The following is a 25,382-nucleotide window of genomic DNA, read 5'->3' as shown; positions in this document are numbered from 1 at the left end:
TTCAAAATGTTAGCTTTACTGTCCAAATACATACAGAGGGGAGTGTAGATAGCGCCATCAAGCATCTAGTTCAGATGTGTCTGCTCCAGTCACAGTCCCCACCAGCTGTACTCTGGGACACAAGCAGCGACTGACTTTGCCATTTTGGCTCCATTACTACTGAGCCAGATGGAGTGACATTCAGGGGTGTAGTGCTGCCGGAGCGCACCAGAGCCTCGCTCCGCCACTTCTCACAGTGGTGCTTGTTTACTAAGTTAGATCAAAGCTGAATCAATGTCTGCAAAGTCATATACTATTTAGTATTCCACACAACGTAACCGAATAGCAAAGTATAACGATACCGTTAAGACCAAAAACACCACTTTATTTCTTATGAGATTTTAGGATGATTAGCTGAGTGGTCACAGTATTTTTCTCATGTGGCTAAAAGCCAACAGTGTGCGCGTGCCACGGCATCACTAGGCAAAATATGTGCTTTGATTGAAACAATATAAAAGTAGGCCTAGCTATGCTATTTGTTACCACCAGGGATGGGCAAAAATGTCAAAATACAGATACGAAATACCATAAAAGTCAAAGTATAAAATAAACTACAAAATACTTATTATATTTAAATAAAATACATGTATTTTGTATTGTAAAATACAACAATAAATGTGCAAGTAGCTGGCACGAACAGCATCAACATTCTCAGTAACAGTGAAAAAAAACGTGTTTCTTGCTATGACTGTGATATGTTGTTGTTTATCTACCTTAGTTGATCAAGTCACTCCGGATAAGAGTGTCTGCTAAATGTAAATGCATAAATGAACATACCAAAATGAACTGCAAAGCACACTGGGTATTATTATTGGCTTTGTTTCAGGGCGAAGCCCATTAGAGTAATACTCAACATGATTTACAATTGTTAATTTTTACATTGCCATTTCAGCAGATGCTCTTATCCAGAGCGAATTACAATTAGTGCATTCATCTTAAGATAGCTACAGTTGGTGACACAACAACATATCACAATCATATCAAGTTCATTATCCCTCAACAAAGTATTTATCAAGATTGTTACATGTACATTTATATATAGTTCATTTAGCAGATGCTCTTATCACACCATAGTGCTATCACACTTCTGATACCAATGCAGGGTGAAAGTGGGGCAACAAAATGGTGTAGAAAAGTGTTTAAAATACATCGGAGTTAAGACCTGTGTAATACAAGTGACAAAATACTATAGTTTAAATATATTTAACAATACTGCCCATCTCTGGTCATCACCATCTGCTCTAATTCGCTCACAAAACCGAGATAATTGAAGATCTAAATGCATATTGAATGAAACTGATTGAGATCAACTGATCATCAGTAAAACAAGACTTTATTATTCACGACAGATTAAGGATGATTTGGTGTTTGAGGGTATTAAAAATCAAAACATTTCTTCAGATAATATTTGTGGGTATAAGCAGATGTTGCATTTAGGAGGCTTTTTTTTTATTACTTATTTTTTCTCCTCAAATGGTAGTTACAGTCTTGTCCAATCTCTACATATCCCCTATGGACTTGGGAGAGGTGAAGGCCGAGAGCCATGCGTCCTCCAAAACACGAACCTGCCATGTCGCTCTGCTACTTGACCCACTGCTCCCTTAACCCAGAAGCCAGCAGCACCAATGTGTCAGGGGAAACACCGTCCAACTGGCAACCGAAGTCAGCTTGCAGGCGCCCGGTCCACCACAAGGAGTTGCAAGAGCGATGGGACAAGGAAATCCCAGCAGGCCAAACCCTTCCCTAACCCAGACGATGCTGGGCCAATTGTGCGCTGCCTCATGGGTCTCCCGGTCACGAGCAGCTGTGACACAGCCTGGGATTGAACCCGGGGCCGTAGTGACGCCTCTAGCACTATGATGCAGTGCCTTAGACCGCTGCGTCACACAGGAGAACTTAAGGATGCATTTTACGCATATTCTAAAATGCTAAACGATAATCTGTCGGTACAAACATTGATTGAGAAATTATAACACTATTTACATTTTTTGGGGGGGCGTTAAAGTACCTAACAAAACAGCACCACACCATTGTTGACATTGTCTGAGCGAACACAACAAAGAAACAGAGAGGATGCTGTGATGATATATGGTGCATTGCTTTCAAACAGTATGGACAATCACAACCATTACATATGCATAGATAAATCCGGTGAACTGTCGGCAAGTTAGTTCATGTTGATTCATCTGTGCACTGCTTGTATTAGCTCAGCAATAATGTGTTTTCATGAAATCATAACACGGTGCAAATTGCATCAAAATGTGAAACAGCATTCAAATAAACAGCATGACCAAAGTAAATTAAGTCGTGGCAGCCAAAAAAACACAGTAGGTCAGCTGATCAACTCTAAACAGTTTCTGAACCTTTCTCTGATCCAAAATGTCTTCCGAGCTACATTCTCAACGGGGGTGGTAAAGTCCATTAAAGTGGAACTGACAGCGTTTTAGCAACATGAAATCATATTATAACCTGTTCACATACTCCCCCAGGAAGAAGATGACACCTTTTCTTTATTTTACATTAACTGGGAAGCACTTTGATACTTTCACATTTTCATACTTTCATAGAATGCTTGGACATGACATAGAGTGAGGCATTTGTGAATATTCTATAGCAATACAGAGTGGGAAAGCAGCCGTGTGTTTGTACAATTGATAGACCCTGCAGTAAATAAAACCTAATGGGAGAAAACGTACCTCAAAGTCCAAGAAACAAGAACGTAAAATAATGTGTCGTTCAGTACAAACTGTTCCGCAACGCAGCAACCGTTCAAGTGAACTGAACGCACATTGGGACCGGACTCGTCACAGAACGGTGCACCATAACCAATCAGAGGTACAGTAGGCCTATATGCAAATAAGCCATTTGCCAAATGTGCCTGCCATCATTAACTTTGAACTGGTCTGTGTGTTTACAGACAGTAACAACAGCACGACTTTAGATCATTAGAAAGCATTTACCAAAATACACCTCTATGGATTACTGTAAATATGTAAATACCATGGGGGTCCACTTTACAGTCCTATTTGTCAAACAACCATGAACATGTAGGCTCTCTCTCCCTCAGCTGCCTATGCACATCAACAACAACAAAGAGATCAGCAACCAATCAATGTTAGCCAGAGCCAGATGAGCTACAATCTAATGAGGACATAATAGATAAACCCTCTCAAACTTTTTAAACTTGTAGTTGACCATCAAAATTGCTATGATAAACGATGGGGAATAGTAGCCTGCTCACCCTTCTGTAGCTTGCCTGCCAATACATGCTTGTCCCAACCCATGTTTCGACAACTGAATGGGAACTTGCCTGCCCTCCCATTTGATTGATGCCAAATACATTTGATTGACACCTAAGAGATATGCTAACAACATAGCTGGCTAGCAAGGTGATTCACAATCCTTGCTAGATAACCAAATAACACCTGCTTCTCTAGCTGTAGCCACCGAAATACGATATGGTGGAAAAGTCGTCCACTCACCCACTTCTCCAATGACATGTCACCTTCCCAGCAGCTAGCTAGCTAATGTTAGGTTCCATATAATTAGCTTTCTAAATAAATAGCGACATAAATAGATAAGCTAACCTTTTAGCCACGTTATGACTGACTTGAACCAGCAAACAATGAGGTTTACATCCTGATATCAATATGTATTGGTGAATAAGGTACACAACATGACCAAAAGTATTTGGACACCTGCTTGTCGACCATCTCATTCCAAAATCATGGCCATTAATATGGAGTTAGTCCCCCCTTTGGTGCTATAACAGCTTCCACTAGATGTTGTAAAATTGCTGCAGGGACTTGCTTCCATTCAGCCACAAGAGTATTAGAGAGGTCGGGCACTGATGTTGGGTGATTAGGCCTGGCTCTCAGTCGGCATTCCAATTCATCCCAAAGGTGTTTGATGGGGTTGAGGTCAGGGCTCTGTACAGGCCAGTCAAGTTCTAACACACCAATCTAAACAAACAATTTATGTATAGAGCTCGCATTGTGCACGGGGGCATTGTCATGCTGAAACAGGAAAGGGCCTTCCCCAAACTGTTGACACAAAGTTGGAAGAACAGAATAGTCTACAATGTCATTGTAGGCCTAGCTCGAACCATGAAAAAAGCCCCAGAACATTATTCCTCATCCACCAAACTTTACAGTTGGCACTATGCAATCGGACTGGTATCCGTCTCACTACCAGATGATGGTCCAGAGAATGCTTTTCCACTGCATTGAACTGCATCCATATATTCTGCCAACAAAGCCTTACTCTTATGTCATGGAATTTGCAGTCAAATAAAACCTATTTTTAAAACCTCTTATAAAGTATATATGATGTCTGTTTGTTTCATAGATGCAAAGTAGTTCAAACGCTGTCAGTTCCACTTTAAGTGATGTTTGGTTAGAGGAGTTCTAGTTATTCCCCAGATTCATGTGGAGATGTTCAGACGGTTACATTCCCACTGTAGATGAGGATCTCTCCTTGGTTGAGAGCCATGTTGGAGAAACGGCTGGACTTCTATGTATTCTTTAACCACTGTCTTTCTTCCCTGGAGTCACATTCATGAATGTGTAAACGAACTCAAAATAGTTTAAAATGACTAAAACCAAATCAAAACTGTGCAGAAATTATAATGGACCTACATTCATACAGTTTCTTGACTGTGTCCAGCTTGCTAATAATCGCCAAAATGAAAGCTAGACAGTTAGGGGACCATAGAAAATTCCAAAAATGATGGATAGTCTCAAGTCTTATTAGCCGTATACACATGGTAAACACTCTCCGCTGAAATTCTTACTTGCACGTTACTTCTGGACAATGCAACAACAATAAGAAACAATAAAAGATAAGAATGGTGAACATAAGGCACATGGCTCAGTGGAATAGATGAAAGATTTGAGCATAAGTACAATACAGGAAGGCACAATTTATAGACCAATGTTTACATGTGTTTTGGGGAAGGGAGGATAGAGGACAAGAGTTTAATTTCTACAGTATTTAGCAATCAAAATAAGAGTCTAGTAGTAGCAGTTGTGATGTGTGTGTAGCAGGAATACACTGAGTGCACAAAACATTTAGGACACCTGCTCTTTCCATGACATAGACTAACCAGGTGAATCCAGGTGAAATCTATGGTCCCTTATTGATGTCACTTGTTAAATCCACTTCAATCAGTGTAGATGAAGGGAAGGAGACAGGTCGAAGAAGGATTTTTAAGCATTGTGACAATTGAGACATGGATTGTGTGTGTGCCATTGAGAGTGTGAATGGGCAGGACAGAAGATTTCAGTGCCTTTGAACACATTATGGTAGAAGGTGCCAGGAGCACCGGTTTGAGTCAAGAACTGCAACGCTGCTGGGTTTTTCATGCTCAGCAGTTTCCCGTGTGTATCAAAAATGGTCCACCGCCCAAAGGACATCCAGCCAGCTTGACACAACTGTGGAAAGCATTGGAGTCAAAATGGGCCTACATCCATGTGGAACACTTTCGACACCTTGTAGAGTCCAAGCCCAGATGAATTGAGGCTGTTCTGAGGGCAAAAGACGGTGCAACTCAATATTAGGAACATGTTCCTAATGTTTTGTACACTCAGTGTATCTTTTTACTCTCTCTCTCTCTCTCTCTCTCTCTGTCGGACAGTGTGGTGGACTGTCGGCTCTCAGACCTTCGTGTGGAGGACACTGTAGAATTGTCCCTACGGTGACAAGGACAGGCAGAGACTGGGGAGACTGGACTACATGCTGCTGAGGTAGCAGACAGAGCTGAGGGACAATCACACCCTCACAGGACACACCCTCGCAGCCCAGGTCAGCACACTACGATAGGCCATGGTAAGAGGACACACACACAGGACAGGCAGGCGAACATTGACTGGCAGAGAGTCGACATTTGACTGGCCTGGTCCCAGATCTGTTTATGCTGTCTTGCCAACTCCTGATTTATTTAAAACACTGTTTATATACACTGCTCAAAAAAATAAAGGGAACACTTAAACAACACAATGTAACTCCAAGTCAATCACATTTCTGTGAAATCAAACTGTCCACTTAGGAAGCAACACTGATTGACAATAAATGTCACATGCTGTTGTGCAAATAGAATAGACAACAGGTGAAAATTATAGGCAATTAGCAAGACACCCCCAATAAAGGAGTGCTTCTGCAGGTGATAACCACAGACGACTTCTCAGTTCCTATGCTTCCTGGCTGATGTTTTGGTCACTTATGAATGCTGGCGGTGCTATCACTCTAGTGGTAGCATGAGACAGAGTCTACAACCCACACAAGTGGCTCAGGTAGTGCAGCTCATCCAGGATGGAACATCAATGCGAGCTGTGGCAAGAAGGTTTGCTGTGTCTGTCAGCGTAGTGTCCAGAGCATGGAGGCGCTACCAGGAGACAGGCCAGTACATCAGGAGACGTGGAGGAGGCCGTAGGAGGACAACAACCCAGCAGCAAGACCACTACCTCCACCTTTGTGCAAGGAGGAGCAGGAGGAGCACTGCCAGAGCCCTGCAAAATGACCTCCAGCAGGCCACAAATGTGCATGTGTCTGCTCAAACGGTCATAAACAGACTCCATAAGGGTGGTATGAGGGCCCAGGTGGGGGTTGTGCTTACAGCCCAACACCGTGCAGGACATTTGGCATTTGCCAGAGAACACCAAGATTGGCAAATTCGCCACTGGCGCCCTGTGCTCTTCACACTGAGCACATGTGACAGACGTGACAGTCTGGAGACGCCATGGAGAACGTTCTGCTGTCTGCAGCAACCTCCAGCATGACTGGTTTGGCGGTGGGTCAGTCATGGTGTGGGGTGGCATTTCTTTGGGGGGCCGCACAGCCCTCCATGTGCTCGCCAGAGGTAGCCTGACTGCCATTAGGTACCGAGATGAGATCCTCAGACCCCTTGTGAGACCATATGCTGGTGCGGTTGGCCCTGGGTTCCTCCTAATGCAAGACAACGCTAGACCTCATGTGGCTGGAGTGTGTCAGCAGTTCCTGCAAGAGGAAGGCATTGATGCTATGGACTGGCCCGCCGTTCCCCAGACCTGAATCCAATTGAGCACATCTGGGACATCATGTCTCGCTCCATCCACCAACGCCACGTTGCACCACAGACTGTCCAGGAGTTGGCGGATGCTTTAGTCTAGGTCTGGGAGGAGATCCCTCAGGAGACCATCCGCCACCTCATCAGGAGCATGCCCAGGCGTTGTAGGGAGGTCATACAGGCACGTGGAGGCCACACACACTACTGAGCCTCATTTTGACTTGTTTTAAGGACATTGCATCAAAGTTGGATCAGCCTGTAAGTGTGGTTTTCCACTTTAATTTTGAGTGTGACTCCAAATCCAGACCTCCACGGGTTGATACATTTGATTTCCATTGATCATTTTTGTGTGATTTTGTTGTCAGCACATTCAACTATGTAAAGAAAAAAGTATTTAATAAGAATATTTCATTCATTCAGATCTAGGATGTGTTATTTTAGTGTTCCCTTTATTTTTTTGCTTAGGGCATCTGGTATTCCCAGTCCGTCTCTGGTCCCGTTACTAACCAGACACGACCCTGAACAGGCGAGTTCAGGGTGGTATTACCACAAGCCATTTTTTTCCCTCCTTGAATTCGGTCACTTGGCTCATCTCTGCAACTCCTCATTGGGCTCGGGAGAGGCGAAGGTTGATTCATACATCCCCCGAAATATGACCTGCCTGGCCGCCTACTTCTTATCACACTGCTCGCTTACACCCGGATGTGAGCCGCACCAATGTGTCAGAGGAAACACAGTTCGACTGACGACCGGAGTCAGCTTGCGACAGAGCTCCCGGCTCTGTCACAAGAAGTTGCTAGAGCATGATGAGCCATGGAAAGCCCCACCAGCCAAACACTCCCCTACCCCGGACTGCAGGTTGTGACACAGCCTGGGATCAAACACCACTGCCCCACCAATTGTCTTGCCGTGTTGCTATATGGCACAATCTGATCGAAGACCACACCAACATTTGGCTGATTGTCAGAACAGAAAGAGTGAATCTTCAGTATACTGGAGGACTATTATAGAAATAATTGGCTTTGGTACATTGCTTTAGGTTGTGACACTCCAGTTAGTGTGAATCATTGAGGACATCCAGTACCAGTCAAAAGTTTGGACACACCGACTCATTCAAGGGTTTTTCTTCCTTTTCCCAAGACGGGGTGTCAGTGTAAACATGTTTGATAGTTTCCTTTACTAGTGCATACAGTACCGACTCATTCACCGACTCATTCAAGGGTTTTTCTTTATTTTTACTATTTTCTACATTGTATAATAATAGTGAAGACATCAACACTATGAAATAACACATATGGAATCATGTGGTAACCAAAAAAGTTTTAAACAAATCCAAATATATTTGAGATTTGAGATTCTTCAAAGTAGCCACACTTTGTCTTGATGACAGCTTTTGCACACTCTTGGCATTCTCTCAACCAGCTTCATGAGGACGACACCTGGAATGCATTTGAATTAACAGGTGTGCATTTTTTAAAGTTAATTTGTGGAATTTCTTCCTTCTTTTGAGCCAATCAGTTGTGTTGTGACAAGGTAGGAGTGGGATATAGAACATAGCCCTATTTGGTAAAAGAGCAAGTCCATATTATGGCAGGAATAGCTCAAATAAGCAAAGAGAAATGACAGTCCATCATTACTTTAAGACATGAAGGCCAATCAATGCTGAAAATGTCAAGAACTTTGAACGTTTCTTCAAGTGCAGTCGCAAAAAACACAAAGCGCTTTGATTAAACTGTCTCTCATGGAAAGGAAGACCCAGAGTTACCTCTGCTGCAGAGGATGAGTTCATTAGTTACCAGCCTCAGAAATTACAGCCCAAATAAATTCTTCAGAGAGTTCAAGTAAAACAGACACATCTCAACATCAACTGTTCAGAGCAGACTGTGTGAATCAGGCCTTCATGGTCGAATTGCTGCAAAGAAACCTCCACTAAAGGACACCAATAATAAGAAGAGACTTGCTTAGGCCTATAAACATGAGCAATGGGCATTAGACAGGTGGAAATCTGTTGTTTGGTCTGATGAATCATGTGTTTGTGAGACGCAGAGTAAGTGAACGGATGATCTCCACATGTCTGGTTCCGAACGAGACGCATGGAGAATGAGGTTGTGATGATGTGGGGGTGTTTTGCTGCTGACACAGTCAGTGAGTTATTTAGAATTCAAGGCACACTAGCATGGCTACCACAGCATTATTCAGTGATGCGCCATCCCATCGTGTTTGCGAATAGTGGGACTATCATTTGTTTTTCAACAGGACAATGACCCAACACACTTCCAGGCCGTGTAAGGGCTATTTGACCAAGAAGGAGAATGATGGGGTGCTGCATCAGATGACCTGGCCTCCACAATCCCCCGACCTCAACCCAATTGAGATGGTTTGGGATGAGTTGGACAGCAGAGTGAAGGAAAAGCGGCCAACAAGTGCTCAGCATATGTGGGACCTCCTTCAAGACTGTTTGAAAAGCATTTCAGGTGAAGCTGGTTGAGTGAATGCCATCGAGGCAAAGGATGGCTACTTTGAAAAATCTCAAACCCAAAATATTATTATGTTATTTCATAGTTCTGATGTAAAATAAAGAAATACCCTTGAATGAGTCAGTGAATGAGTCGGTACTGTATGCACTAGTAAAGGAAACTATCAAACATGTTTACACTGACACCCCGTCTTGGGAAAAGGGTGCCATTTGTAACGCAGACGCAGATGTTTGATATGAGTCTGGAAGGAGAGTTTACAGTCTAGCCAGATACCTAGGTACTTATAGATGTCCACATATTCTAGGTGGACACCATCCAGGGTGGTGTTGCTAGTCGGGCGTGCGGGTGCAGCGAACGGTTGAAAAGCATGTATTTGGTTTTACTAGCGTTTAAGAACAGTTGGAGAACACAGAAGGAGTGTTGTATGGCATTGAAGCTCGTTTGGAGGTTAGATAGCACATTGTCCAAGGAAGGGCCAGAAGTATACAGAATGGTGTCGTCTGCGTAGAGGTGGATCAGGGAATCGCCCGCAGCAAGAGCAACATCATTGATATATACAGAGAAAAGTGTCGGCCCGAGAATTGAACCCTGTGGCACCCCCATAGAGACTGCCAGAGGACCGGACAACATGCCCTCCTATTTGACACACTGAACTCTGTCTGCAGAGTAGTTGGTGAACCAAGCAAGGCAGTCATTAGAAAAACCGAGGCTACTGAGTCTGCCGATAAGAATATGGTGATTGACAGAGTTGAAAGCCTTGGCCAGGTCGATGAAGACGGCTGCACAGTACTGTCTTTTATCGATGGTGGTTATGATATCATTTAGTACCTTGAGCGTGGCTGAGGTGCACCCATGACCGGCTCGGAAACCAGATTGCAGGGCGGAGAAGGTACATTTCTCAACGGCATGATCAGCCGTTGAGAAATGCTTGTTGAAGTTATCGATTATCATGGATTTATCAGTGGTGACTGTGTTCCCTAGCCTCAGTGCAGTGGGCAGCTGGGAGGAGGTGCTCTTGTTCTCCATGGACTTTACAGTGTCCCAGAACTTTTTTGAGTTAGAGCTACAGGATGCAAATTTCTGCTTGAAAAAGCTGGCCTTTGCTTTCCTGACTGACTGCGTGTATTGGTTCCTGACTTCCCTGAACAGTCGCATATCGCGGGGACTATTCGACGCTAGTGCAGTCTGCCACAGGATGTTTTTATGCTGGTCGAGGGCAGTCAGGTCTGGAGTGAACCAAGGGCTATATCTGTTCTTAGTTCTGCATTTTTTGAACGGAGCATGCTTATCTAAGATGGTGAGGAAGTTACTTTTAAAGAATGACCAGGCATCCTCAACTGACGGGATGAGGTTAATATCCTTCCAGGATACCCGGGCCAGGTCGATTAGAAAGGCTGCTCGCAGTTGAAATATAAATACGAAAAATAAAAAAATACACGAGACACGAACAAAACACACCACGTCTTCACTGCTACGCCATCTTGGATTACAACAGGACAATGACCCAACACACCTCCAGGCTGTGTAAGGGCTATTTTACCAAGAAGGAGAGTGATGGAGTGCTGCATCAGATGACCTGGCCTCCACAATCCCTTGATCTCAACCAAATTGAGATGGTTTGGCATCAGACAGCAGAGTGAAGGAAAAGCAGCCAACAATTGCTCAGCATATATGGGAACTTCTTCAAGACTGTTGGAAAAGCATTCCAGGTGAAGCTGGTTTAGAGAATGCCAAGAGTGTGCAAAGCTGTCATCAAAGCTAAAGAATCACAAATATAAAATATATGAGTAGGTGTCTTAAAACGTTTGACCGGTAGTGTAATTGTTGTGTTATTTGTTCACTCAGGTTCCCTTTATCTAATATTAGGTTTTGGAGAAGATCTGATAACACTCAGTATTAAAAATATGCAAAAATAGAGAAAATCAGAAATGGGGCAAATACTTTTCAATGGCACTATAGCTTGCACTAGCCTACAAAAAAACGTAAGCCTGCTCTTTTCCCGCAATCCATCACAAGTATTTGGTGTGTCATCATAGTGGTCAGACTCCCTCAGGCGGAACAAACTTAAACTCGCCTTTTTTAAATGTTGAATGTCAAAACATAGAAAGGTGCCATAAAGTATGCTTTCTGAATTTAAAAGTAATCCTAGAAATAATCATCTAGTTTTTCAAAGTACCTATAATTTGATTACAAAATGTTTTGCTGGTAACGTAACAGATTACTTTTACAGTTTTTTTTTGTAATCAGTTACAGGTAACGGATTAAACGCCATCTGTTTCTCCCCAACCCTGTGGATAGGAAGCGCTGGGACAGGTCGTCTGGATACTGGACAGCCAATAAATTGGCAGATGCAAACAGAATATAATTTTTAGCGGACAACAGTTCTTGAGGGCTCAAACAAAAAAAAGTGGTTTGAGTTGTGTGGTTGCAATATCAACTGTCTCTTATCTCTGGTATATCTTGCCATGCATCATTTAAGACTACATTTAAATTATGGGCAGAGCAGTGGGTATATAATGCAAAATGTCTCAGTCGCATACTGTAGCTACTATAGGCCTCTATGCTTAAAAAAAAGCACAGACACAGAGAGGATTTTTTTCTAAGAGAGAGAGAGAGAGAGAGAGAGAGAGAGAGAGAGAGAGAGAGAGAGAAGCAGAAAGAGGACTTCAGAAGACAGGGGAGGCTCTCAAATTTGATTTAATTGAATGTACCTTGATTGCAGCCCATTTGTTTAGGCTATTAGCCAGACAAAACCTCCTGAGGTTCAACAATAATGGTAAAAATTTTCCTCAAGCCAACTACTTTTTTCCTCATTCTTAGGCTATTTGATGTGTAATTTTTATAACAAGTTTATAAATAGCAGCTAAATAGCAGCTAAACACTGTATACAGCTATAGATAGTAGGCTCGACTGCATAATGAAACAATCCAAGGTAAGCTCGTATTTTGAGGGTGGACTGATTGCATTATTTGGCATTATTAGACTGGTTTAACACACAACAACTTTCTATCCAAGCTGGGATAGAGCGTGAGGATGGCTCATGTCATGCAGGTTCAAGTAGGCTGCACAGGGCAGTTGTATATTCAACAAATATCTATTGGTTGCTGATTAGTATGCTGATTAGTATGCTGATTAGTATGCGATTGTATCGAACCACCCAGCATGGCAGCCTTGCAACACCGTGTATAACTTTGTGAATTGTCAGGCTTAACATGTGAAAATGACAACCAAATAGGCCTACAAATAAAGATTTATTCATTAGCTAAAGCAAAGCTATAGGCGACATGCTCTGGCACCACAGAAAGCCTATCATTGCTTTGCATATACACGATGCAATTTCAGCACCATGGACAGCAATCGGTAGTCAATTCTTTGTGAGTGGCTGTCTGGATGACTCATTAGATTTAGAGGGGGGGGGGGGGAGGCTCTGACCTTGTGGGAGGTGTCCAGAGAAACTGCGTTAAGCCAGTGGCAGGAAGGTGCGAACACACATTAACACCACAAACATACGCCGGCAAGCAGGCAGGCACACACACACACACCAATCCAAGGCAATCCAATAAACATGCAAATGTACAAGACACACATGGTTGGACACACATTCATACCACTGAAAGTAAACATGGCGGTGAAAATCTGATTTCTTATTCACCCTGAAGATGAAAGCGACATGAGAACAGAGAGGAGCAGCCACCCAAATAATATCCACCTTAATAAGTCATAACTCTACCATCCCTTCACTGTACAACGTAGGGATGCGAGGAGATAGATATGGCCTGAAGCATACAGCAGGCCTCTCCACTCTGAGATGGATACACATAACAAGAGCCAGTCACTCAGATGCTGAAGGGAATGGGGCTAGTAGTGGAAACAGTTCAAATGGGAACAATCATCTCTTCACAGAGAAATGAGGATGTGCCTTTGGATGCTGTAAACCTGGAGTAGAAGTAATCCAAATATGAAAAAATACATGTAACTGACAAATGCTTTGTGGGCAACAAAAACAAACGACTTGATGCTGCTATAATGCATTATAACACTTTCCATAAGAAAAGCATTATAAAAATCGGTATATACTCTGAGTTAAAACATGCAGGCCTTACCTCTGCAACAGGCACTCCCTCTGGTGGACGGCAGTGCAGCACAATCATGCCTTTAATGGGCACCTCCCTCCCCTGGGGGTCCTGCTCAAAGTTCTTCCTCAGGTCTGGGAGAGGAGGGACACAGGGAGACAGGGACACAGGGACACAGGGAGACAGGGACACAGGGAGACAGGGACACAGGGAGACAGGGACACAGGGACACAGGGACACAGGGAGACAGGGACACAGGGACACAGGGAGACAGGGAGACAGGGACACAGGGAGACAGGGACACAGGGACACAGGGACACAGGGACACAGGGACACAGGGACACAGGGACACAGGGACACAGGGAGACAGGATTAGGGATGTTGCGCTGACCGTATTACCGCCACACTGGCAGTGATGAGTCATGACCGCAGTAAAATTCCATGTGACCGTTGAGTCACGATAATCTCCTTTTATGCTCTCTGGACATGCTTTGGTAGTACCCAATTTGCTAACTACCATCGGGTCCTAATGGCCTGATACTCAGGGCTCTATTGTCCCTCTAACCACTCTGAGGTCAATGCAAATACAATAGAAAATCACATCAAACACTTATCCTCAAAACAGTAGTCCCACAGTATTTTTACAACTCACCTCACTGTGTCACGGATCCCTCTGGAACTTTCATTATGCACACCTGGCCCCTATTCCTAGTGATTTGTAATTGTATAAGTGTGCTCTTGGTTTACGAGAGTCCTGTCCATTACTGTTACAATGTCCGTTGGTGCGTTTGAGTACTTGTGCTGTGTGTTTTGGCTTTTGTGTCATTGTGGATTGCGCAGATGATTACAGGTCTCATCCCGTGTGATAATCATTGTGCCGTGTGTGTTATTTCTTTGAGGTACTCCTCACTCTTTTGTGTTGGGTTTCTACCCTGTGTTTTGTATAGTGTTTGTTGGGGTTTCTACCCTGTGTTTTGTATAGTGTTTGTGTTGGGTTTCTCCCCTGTGTTTTGTATAGTGTTTGTTTGGTCTTCGTCCCCGTGCCTTTACACGGCACGCCGTAATTTGGGTGTAATAAAAAGGTAACGATTCATTAAAAACAGCCATATTAGTGCTTATGCACATGCATAGATTCATGAGCTCCAGCCGAATGGGAAAACCTTAAAATGATGATTGTGCTATTTTACAATACACAAAACAAGAGTGATTTAAGATGTCTTTGGCACATAATTGGTCTAGCCTATACTCCAGAATCAAACAAATTTGAGTAATTGCCTTTGAGTGTGGACTGTGTTATTATGCATACTGGATGGACTGGTTACCTTGTGCTACGTTCCAAATGTGTATCCATGAGTCTGGGAGAGAGCGTATAGCCCTAGGCGATGCGGTTGGTTCATTGATTGTGCAGGGCAGCATACAGTATTTCTATTACATTTTGAATAGGGAATTTTTTAAATGTTAATAATTGATTGTTTGACACATTACCTTTAGCTATACAGAATATCTCACCACCATTTCCTCCGAACATGTTTTCACAACAAAACATATTTCACGAAACTGTTGACAGCCAATCTGCATGAAAGGAATAAAGGAGAGAGAGGAGGACATGGAAACGCGGTGATGAGATATTCTGTATAGATACTACCTATTACTTGGCATGGTGATGAGATATTCTGTATAGATACTACCTATTACTTGGCTATTTAAAATCAAATAGAAATTCACAAATTCTCTCTTTCTCCCTCCCTCACTTTCTCTCTTTCTTTCATCTTCCCTCACTCACGTCTGCCCCCCCTCCCTGTTAGTCTGGTTCAGCTACTCACAGGCGATGCGTACGGTGGCTTTGCGGCTCTTGGAGGTGCCCAGGTGGCTCCAGGCCACACACAGACACCAGTAGTCCTCAGGGCCATGGAAGTCCTCCACCTGCTGACGGGACACGTTGATCATCACTTCCCGGATCTTCAGCCCTGCAGGAACACACAGATTATAATCTCAGATTACCAACACAGTTTACCATCACAGATTACATAATCCGAATATATCCCAGATGATCAGAAAAATTATCAAAACCGATTATCACACAACGTAATCAGAAGACTTGGTGAGACGTAAAATACTAAATATCCAGGCGATAAGAGATGAAATGTCCAGTCGATAAGAGATTATCAGTCCCCAACAGATGAAGAGGTGTGCAGAAAGATGAGTGTCTGTCATATTATTATCCACAGATGATTACTCTGAAGCCTGACAAATCTATATAAAGACATTTTCTTATTATCATCATTTTGAATATCACTCAGATACAGTGTCTTGCAAAAGTATTCGTCCCCCTTGGCGTTTTTCCTATTTTGTTGCATTACAACCTGTAATTTAATGGATTTTTATTAGGATTTCATGTAATGGGCATACACATAATAGTCCAAATTGGTGAAGTGAAATGGAAAAAATTACTTGTTTAAAAAAAATCAAAAATCGAGTGGTGCGTGCATATATATATGTGCATATGTATTCACCCCCTTTGCTTTGAAGCCCCTAAATATGATCTGGTGCAACCAATTACCTTCAGTAGTCACATAATTAGTTAAATAAAGTCAATCTGTGTGCAATCTGTGTCACATGATCTGTCACATGATCTCAGTATATACAGTGGGGCAAAAAAGTATTTAGTCAGCCACCAATTGTGCAAGTTCTCCCACTTAAAAAGATGAGAGAGGCCTGTAATTTTCATCATAGGTACACTTCAACTATGACAGACAAAATGATAAAAAAAATCCAGAAAAACACATTGTAGGATTTTAAATTGATTTATTTGCAAATTATGGTGGAAAATAATAATCAAATGACACAAACCCCCCAAAATCCATTTTAATTCCAGGTTGTAAAAGGCAACAAAATAGGAAAAATGCCAAGGGGTGAATACTTTCACAAACCACTGTAATCTATTTCAGACTGGCAATAGGGAGGACATATGATGATGCCCATGAGATAGGGATTGTTACTGACCCTCTTTTGATTACTCAGTTCTACTAATGCCTTAATACATCTCTGCAGATGATCAAGAGACTAAATGGGAGTAAATGGTTTCAAATGGATATGGTATATTGGAGGTCTGCCACCTGCATTGTATCCTCACATTATTTCTATGGATACAGTACATTGGAAAAAATGGTTCCAAAACGGTTATTCACAAAAAGGTGCGTTGTGATTCGTCAACACCCCGGCATTGAAAAGACTCTCAATCATATGATGTAAAACGCATCATCATGACGATGTGGCGAGTTACAATTTGCTTTTTGAAAGTTATATATCTTTTCTCTGACATGCAATCATGCATTTTGGGACTGTATCAACAATGGACTAAAAAAATAATAATTCCTAAATACATTTTTTTGAGTGGATTATCCTTTTAATTTGATGTACAGTGTGTGTACGATTCGCTCTGAACCTCAATTTATTTATGCATATCTCAAGCTGTGATTCAATCCATAATCATGAACAAATATGTGGTTGGTATGGAATTGGTTGTTTTATTTTGTAAGTCTCTCCAACAGCGACAGACTGTACGTACACAAAAAACTATATGAGACCATATTGGAACATTAATGCATAATAGGGAAGCTCTGCTGGATATCATAGAAAGAACAGTCTTCAAAACTATTTCAGGGCCGCTCTCCAAAGGGGAAAGCAGCTCTGTCTATGATAACTTTATTCTCCCTGCCTGCTATATAAAGCTAATTTCACAGACTGTTCCAAACTTGCCCATCACGGTTGGGGGTTAGTGAGAGAGTGTGTTTGTGTGTCTGTACACGTGACGTGTGTGTGTTTTCGGCTCCAAGAGTCCTCTCAGCGGGCCACTCCCAGCATGCATTTTGTATTTGTATTTATTATGGATCCCCATTAGCTGCTGCCAAGGCAGGAGCTACTCTTCCTGGGGTACAGCAAAATGAAGGCAGTAATACAATTTAAAAAACATTACAATATATTCACAACAGATTTCACAACACATTAAGTGTGTGCCCTCAGGCCACTACTCTACTATCACATATCTACAACACAAAATCAATATGTACGTGTGTATGTTATTGTGTGTGTGCATGCATGTGTCTGTGCCTGTGTCTCTTCACGGTCCCTGCTGTTCCATAATGTCTATTTTTATCCGTTTTTTTAAATGAAATTTTACTGCTTGCATGTTTTACTTGATGTGGAATGGAGTTCCATGTAGTCATGGCTCTATGTTGTACTGTGCGCCTTACATAGTCTGTCCTGGACTTTCAGAACTGTGACATGTCTTGTGGGGTATGCATGGGTGTCCGAGCTGTTTGCCAGTAGTTCAAACAGACAGCTCGGTGCATTCAACATGTCAATACCTTTCACAAATACCAGTAGTGATGAAGTCAATCTCTCCTCCACTTTGAGCCAGGAGATTGACATGCATATTATTAATATTAGCTCTCTGTGTATATCCAAGGGCCAGTCGTGCTGTCCTGTTCTGAAGTCCCCCCTTCTGGCACCTGAACACATGACTGAACAGTAGCCCAGGTGCGACAAAACTAGGGCCTGTAGGACCTGCCTTGTTTATAGCGCTGTCAAGAAGGCAGAGCAGCGCATTATTATGGACAGACTTTTCCCCATTTTAGCTAGTGTTGTAGTCACCATTACTTACTCAATTTCCACATTATTCAGTACAATATTTAGTTGAGGTTTAGGGTTTAGTGAACAATTTGCCCCAAATACAATGCTTTTAGTTTTTGAAATATTTAGCACTAACTTATTCCTTGCCACCCATTCTGAAACGAACTGCAGCTGTTTGTTAAGTGTTGCAGTCATTTCAATCGCTGTAGTATTCAAAGAATACTGAAAAAATTGAAAAAAGTAAGGGGCCTAGACAGCTGCCCTGGGGAATTCCTGATTCTACCTGGATTATGTTGGAAAGGCTTCCATTAAAGAACTCTGTGTTCTGTTAGACAGGTAGCTCTTTATCCACAATATACATCAGACAGGACCATCAAACAGACAGACAAACAGGACCACAAATGGGTTGAGACCAAATTGAAACTCGCTGTCAGTTGTAGGTCATACCTGTTTGATAGAGATGTGTTTGGGGAGATATTTACTGAGACAGATAAACATAAATATGGAAGCCATAAGACAAGGGTACACAGAGTGCTGCAATCCTGCAGATTTTCATTCTTGACACTGATTTTTACCAGTTAAACCAGGTGTGTCCACACTACAGCCGTTCAGAAGCACCAAGTACCAAGGAGAGACGAAAACCAACACAACTGTGGAACATAAGGGCCTGTGTTGTGCACACCTGTCCTAAAATAAGCTGAATAACCCAGGGGAGCACCATCACCAGAAAAATTACTGTTATAAAGTACAACATTAAAACGGTAGATCCTTTTCAAGTGCATTTGACATTCGTTAGTCTTGAGATTTCAGTTTGAGCCCCCTCTTGGGTTCATATCAAGGCCTGTGTCTGTCTGTCTGTCTGTCTGTCTGTCTGTCTAAAAGCTTCATATTGATGCCAGTGATTCTGTAATCTCTAGTTTAAGTGCTTACTGACAAGCGACTTAGTTTATGATTTAAATACAATAAGACGTCTAAAGGGGGATTTGTGTTCAGCTATCTTTTAAATCACAATGACTCCCTGTCCATTGGGAGAAGTGCTTCATCTTTATTCACTATGAAGCAATGTAAGACATTGTAGAACTGCGAGTGAATGCTGACTAGGCCATAAAAGTGTGTGGTTAGGCACTCTGTTTTAGTTAATTTACTTTACTTATGTTTTATCCTGCTTCCCAAAACGGCACCCTATTCCCAACATTGCATTACTTTTGACCGGGGCTCATAGGGCTATAAAGGGATTTAGGGTGCCATTTGGGATGCAGATTTAGTCAACACGACGCGATTATCATCTTTAATATGCTTTTTGAATTCTGCTTTATTCCGCAGAATAATAGTCAGAACATTCAGAAGTCCACTGTGCGCAGTAGTTTTTCAGACGCACTCTGTGCACTGGTGCTGTGGAGACACATTAAACGTCTGCATGTGCCACAACTAAGGGGCACATCCATGTTTCTCAGAGAAAATCGATTCTCTCTCAATAGAGAAAAATACAAGGAAAATGCGGTTTAAGGGGGCATAAAGGAGCAATGTGTGTGCTGTGTGTTTGTCTGTCTGTCGGCCTGTATGTGTATGTGTGTGTGAGTGTGCATCCAAGAATGAATTTGTGGCCCAAACAAGGAAATCCATGACTAATGGTATCAAATAATCCTCCCAAACTAATGTCTTATTGAGTGAGTGCCAGTATGAGGGGCTGGCTGAAGGGGGAGATGGAGTGAGAGAAAATCAGGAAGTCACACTCTCTCCACACTGTGTGCAGATCAAAAAGCTTAGCCACAGTATCAGTGACCTGGTATTCCACTATCTAACCGTTTTCCCCTCATTTGCTTTCTTTGTGTGCTTCAAAATGGATTTAGTGTGTGTGTGTGTGTGTCAATCCCAGTACATCTCCATTCCTTTCTTACCTCCCCTCTTTCTGTACATCTCCATCCCTCTCTCCCCTCTTTTCTATCTTTCCTCTCTTCCTGTACCTCTTTGCCCATGTCTCTCCCTCTCTTTCCTTGTGGCTCGTGTCTTTCCCTGTGGCTCAGGTCTTTCCTTGTGTCTCGGGTCTTTCCCTGTGGCTCAGGTCTTTCCTTGTGTCTCAGTTCTTTCCCTGTGGCTCAGGTCTTTCCCTGTGGCTCGGGTCTTTCCCTGTGGCTCGGGTCTTTCCCTGTGGCTCAGGTCTTTCCTTGTGGCTCGGGTCTTTCCCTGTGGCTCAGGTCTTTCCTTGTGGCTCAGGTCTTTCCCTGTGGCTCGGGTCTTTCCCTGTGGCTCAGGTCTTTCCCTGTGGCTCAGGTCTTTCCTTGTGGCTCATGACTTTCCTTGTGGCTCAGGTCTTTCGTTGTGGCTTAGGTCTTGCCAATGGCTCTTGACAGAGTGCCATGACGCCTTGACAACAGACCCTGAGGAGGAGTAGAGCATCCCATGTTCTCTTTCCTCCTCTCTCTCCTCCACCCTTGTCTTTTCTTTTCCCTTTACCCTCTCCTTCTAAAGGTGGCATGGATAATGCTGCTCTTTTTCCCTCCCTCTCTCCTCCCTCTCTCCTCCCCTTCTCCCCCGCTCTCCCTGCACCCCTCTGTCACATGGGATGACGCTGGAGAGATGAAGCAGTAAAACATTTAATAAATAACGGACATGGAACGACATGGAACGAGACAGGAACAGCGTCAACAAACAGGTAGCACAAACAAAAGACAATTCATGCAGCAGCCGGGAACAGAGCAAGGCAACTGATAAATATAGGGGAGGAAATAAACAGATGATGAGTGAGTACAGGTGAGTCCAATAACGTTGATACGCGTGATGAGGGAAGGCAGGTGTCCGTAATGGATGGAAGGGCAGCCTGGCGCCCTCACAAGCCAGGGGGGGGGGGGGGGGGGGAGCGGGAGCAGACGTGACACGACACCCTCATTCTACCACTCCCCATTCCCTCCATCCTCCTCTCCCCGGCAGTGATCCTGTGCTGTGATCTCTCTCTGGTTCTCTGTGCCATTGTCTGGATTCTGGCTGGGTCTGTGGAGAGGCCCCGCGTGGAGTAGCCCTGCGCCAGCTACACGTGCCTCCTGATCCACCCAGCACAGCTTGGCAGAGCACCGTGTGTGTTTTGTGTGTGAGTATGTGAGTATGTGTTTGTGTGTGTGTGTGTGTGTGTGTGTGCGTGTGTGCGTGCGTGTATGTGTGGTTTAGTGTTCGTGTGTGTGAGTGCTCCGCTCGGCCCTGGATGTCTCTGTCATACTTAGCGTCATGACCAAATGCTATTTCTTCGTAGACACTAGAGATGCTCACGAGGCAGACGCGCACATGGATGTAGACACAGGCGAGGCTTGTTGTCAACGTGGCGTGGTTAGGGGTCGCTGCGACAGGCGGGTAGCTTCAGGGGGAGCGTATGACTAATTTGCTGTTTCTGAACGCTGCTTCAGGGAAACGTTTGTGCGATTTGACATTGGGGGGGATGGTGGTTGGCTGGCTGAGGGCCAGACACGAGACGAACCCTAGCAGACAAGTGGAACATTGGAACATGCTCCCAGCAACATCTTCAGTCTGATCCCAGCTGTGTGTCACACTTCATCCCAGAACCAAAGGGACGCATGCATTAAGGCATGATAATTCAGCCATTTAAAACGCTGGAAGTCACGCGTGTTCATGGCGTCTCCACATTGTCTGATTAACCCACATGTAAATAAGCTTGTGAGTAGTAGTCATACCCCTGTAGGTCAAATACCCTTTTTTAAGAAATCTACTAACTTAACATATGGAATTGTTTGGATATTAATAAAATGGACCATCTAGCGATTTGATGTTGTATTTTAGGACCCCTGTACAGATGCCATATCTTAATTTGATCCTTCTGTTGTTGTAGGAATTTTTCCTGCATAGCAGGAAATGCAAACTTGTGTATTTGAGGTTTTAAAATGATTTGTCCTAACGAAAAATGTATTAACAAAAAGGTCCATTAATTATAATCCACATGACAATTCACATTTCCTGTTGCTGCAGGATTATTTTCCTGCTTTCCTCACTCAAATTAAGATACGGCATCTGTAGTTAGAAAACAATACGTACAAATTATTACTGCTACTAGTACAGAGAAAAACATTGAAGAACAAACAAATAAAAGGCAAGAAATATATTAAAAAATAAGTATGTTTTGAAGGGTCTAAGGAAAGCCATAAAGATAGATAGAGGACTCTAGGGCCTAAAAGGCCATTTTAGCATGGGCAGCACCATTGAAGACTTTCACCATTTTAAACTTGGTGAAATTAGGATTATCTCATTTCATCCGGGTCATCAGGAGGGATCAGCGAATGAATTATGCTTGTGAGCAAACATTACATTACTGCAGGGGAAAGTAAATAGCCCACCTTGGCTTTATACCTGTTCGAACAACAAACTCCAGGTGGCAGTACGCAACCTTGCAGTTTGTATACCAACTCATAGTAGTAGTAGAAGAAGAAAATGGACTACTTCAAAATGGAGATGGCCCCATTGGCGCCTCCCGTGCCCTCACAGAGACCATAATGGGACAGATACAAATCATTCTCTATGAGGAAAGCTCAGGAAAACTTCAGGGACAATCTTTATGTGGAATAACCCTTATTCTTTTATGTGGAATAACCCCTATTATTTTATGTGGAATAACCCCTATTCTTTTATGTGGAATAACCCCTAGTTTTTTATGTGGAATAACCCCTATTATTTTATGTGGAATAACCCTTATTATTTTATGTGGAATAACCCATATTCTTTTATGTGGAATAACCCTTATTTTTTTATGTGGAATAACCCCTATTCTTTTATGTGGAATAACCCCTATTATTTTATGTGGAATAACCCCTATTATTTTATGTGGAATAACCCTTATTATTTTATGTGGAATAACCCATATTATTTTATGTGGAATAACCCTTATTCTTTTATGTGGAATAACCCCTATTCTTTTATGTGGAATAACCCCTATTATTTTATGTGGAATAACCCCTATTCTTTTATGTGGAATAACCCCTATTATTTTATGTGGAATAACCCCTATTATTTTATGTGGAATAACCCCTATTCTTTTATGTGGAATAACCCTTATTCTTTTATGTGGAATAACCCCTATTCATCTCCAGTCATTGTTTTACTGCATATTCATTTTGTATGGAGTTGGGACGTCCCTGGGTTGTCAAATAACAAAACCGACAACAGTGCGTGTTTGTGAGAGTCTACGTCTTTCAGAATGGAGACATAATAGTTTTGTAGCTCAAACCGTTCTTTTTTTGTGTGTGACAGAAACCACTCGTCTCACAATAACCACTCTACTGCAGCTCCCAGCCATTGCACAGGCCAATGGCCGTCATCGGCGGACTTACTGGATTGAGACTCCCCAATTGAGATGCCACCAATGCAAAACGGAAACAGACTTTTATTGATAAAAACGCACTGGAGCAGAAATTGACTTAAACTGCAGGGGGTTATTATAACCCTGTTAAGTCTAAACTCGCTCTTGCTCCTTTCTCGTTTACTTCTCAATGATATTTTTCTGTCTCTCTGTCTCCGTAGTGGAGTATTACTTCTGCAACTGTGTCTGTATCTCTGTATCTCTGTATCCATATCTCTCATCTTCTCTCTCTCTGCTCCTCTTGATGACTGAGTTTTCATCCTCTGCCTCGCTCTCTCTCTCTCTCTCTCTCTCTCTCTCTCTGAGCCCCTGCCTGGTGGGAGGTAGATGATGTCTCTGCAGGTCGACTGTGATCCTCATACAAAATGATGGACCTCCACAGAAACAGAGAGCCCTCTCTCCCTTCCTCTCTCCTCCTGCCTCTCTCTCCCCCCTCTCCTCCTCAAATATCTCTTCAACAAAGACTTTGGGGGAACTGATAGCCTCTCCTCTTGTCCTCTGCTTCCCCTCCCTCCTTATTTTCTTCCCTCCTCTCCCTCTTTGACTATCACTGCCATCTTTCCATCATAGGGAGCAGTGGAACGGATATTCTATCCTTCCCCCTCTCTCTCAATTTTCCATCTCTCTTTATCTCGCCATCTTCATCTGGGTATCAACTGTCTCCCAGTCAAAGATACCGTCAGGGACAAATAACCTCCCTTCTCCTTTCTTTCCTCTCCTTTCTCTCCATGTCTCTCAACCTACTCAACCATTTCTCCACTCCAATACCAATGTATATCTGGGACCATGGCCTGCAATACACCTGTCTCCATTCCCACATGCAAAGACCCAATTCCAAACCAATGCCTGTCTCCTCTCCATAGGCCCCTTACCCTTTCCTTGCAGATAGATAGATAAGATAGATATCAGCAACATGGTCTCTTGTCCTCTTTGTTGACAGCCATTCTTTCAAGTCCCTCCTTATCCAGACATGGGTTTGGAATCAGGCCTAAGAGCTGCACTTTTGGGTTTATTCCTAATGCTTTATGGACCCAATTCTGCTACCTCATCTGAGTACCTTATAATATTTCCAATATAGTTACTCCCTCTCCAAATCCAGTAGGAGTGATCCTCTATAATACTGTACCTGAACAGAACTGATACCATTCCTAAAACCTCCTGGGTTAAGTTTATCAGCGTCACAGCATTCTGCTATGGAAGCTCAATCTGGTAAGCAACGATTACACAAGCAATCCTACCAACTTTGCGTCTAAGACTGTTCTGATCTGCAACATCAAAAGACTGAGGGAAACTTGTAGAGGGATAAATGAATGAGAGGAGGAGAAATGTGCTGCCATATGAACATCCTCAGAACTGTAACTTTCATGTTGTTGCTGCGGCATTTTACTCTTTGCACCTTGTTCTTTTCAATCGCCTGTAAACTGAGCTTGAAGTTGTGCTCTCAGTGCATGAAAGCTTAGGGAATATAGAGGAACATGGGATTTCTGGAGAAACATGGAAACATGGAAACAAAGATTTTCGAACACGGAAGTGGAGATTGAACATGGAAGGCACAGCAGAGGAGAGATTGGAACACGGAAAGGGAATGTTCATCTTTCCATAATCCTTTAATCAGTGGCCCGCTGTTATCTCCCTGTGTGTGTCCCGAGATATTTTCTCAGGCACACGTGTGGCGTACACAGGCAGGCGTAAACCCTCTCACACACATATACACTCCTCCCCTCCCCCCACAGACACAATGAAACATTAACCCCACGCCGCAG

General features: G+C 43.0%; 1 protein-coding gene across 3 annotated transcripts in view; it reads right to left on the bottom strand.

Annotated features, from left to right (window-relative positions):
* The window catches only part of LOC109874408 (netrin receptor UNC5D-like), a 317,100-nt gene that overhangs the window by 73,480 nt on the left and 218,238 nt on the right, over nucleotides 1-25,382 (bottom strand). For all 3 annotated transcript variants that reach the window (XM_031809239.1, XM_031809240.1, XM_031809238.1), the window contains exons 3-4: nucleotides 15,455-15,598; nucleotides 13,662-13,765 (exon numbers count right to left, since the gene is read on the bottom strand). In XM_031809239.1, coding sequence (XP_031665099.1) covers nucleotides 13,662-13,765; nucleotides 15,455-15,598 — 248 coding nt within the window. The remainder of the gene's footprint in view (nucleotides 1-13,661; nucleotides 13,766-15,454; nucleotides 15,599-25,382) is intronic.

This window comes from Oncorhynchus kisutch, linkage group LG29, assembly GCF_002021735.2.
Source record: "Oncorhynchus kisutch isolate 150728-3 linkage group LG29, Okis_V2, whole genome shotgun sequence".
NCBI classification, from domain to species: domain Eukaryota; kingdom Metazoa; phylum Chordata; class Actinopteri; order Salmoniformes; family Salmonidae; genus Oncorhynchus; species Oncorhynchus kisutch.
The sequence above is the reverse complement of the archived record's forward strand: the minus strand, read 5'-3'. Positions and strand labels throughout refer to the sequence as shown.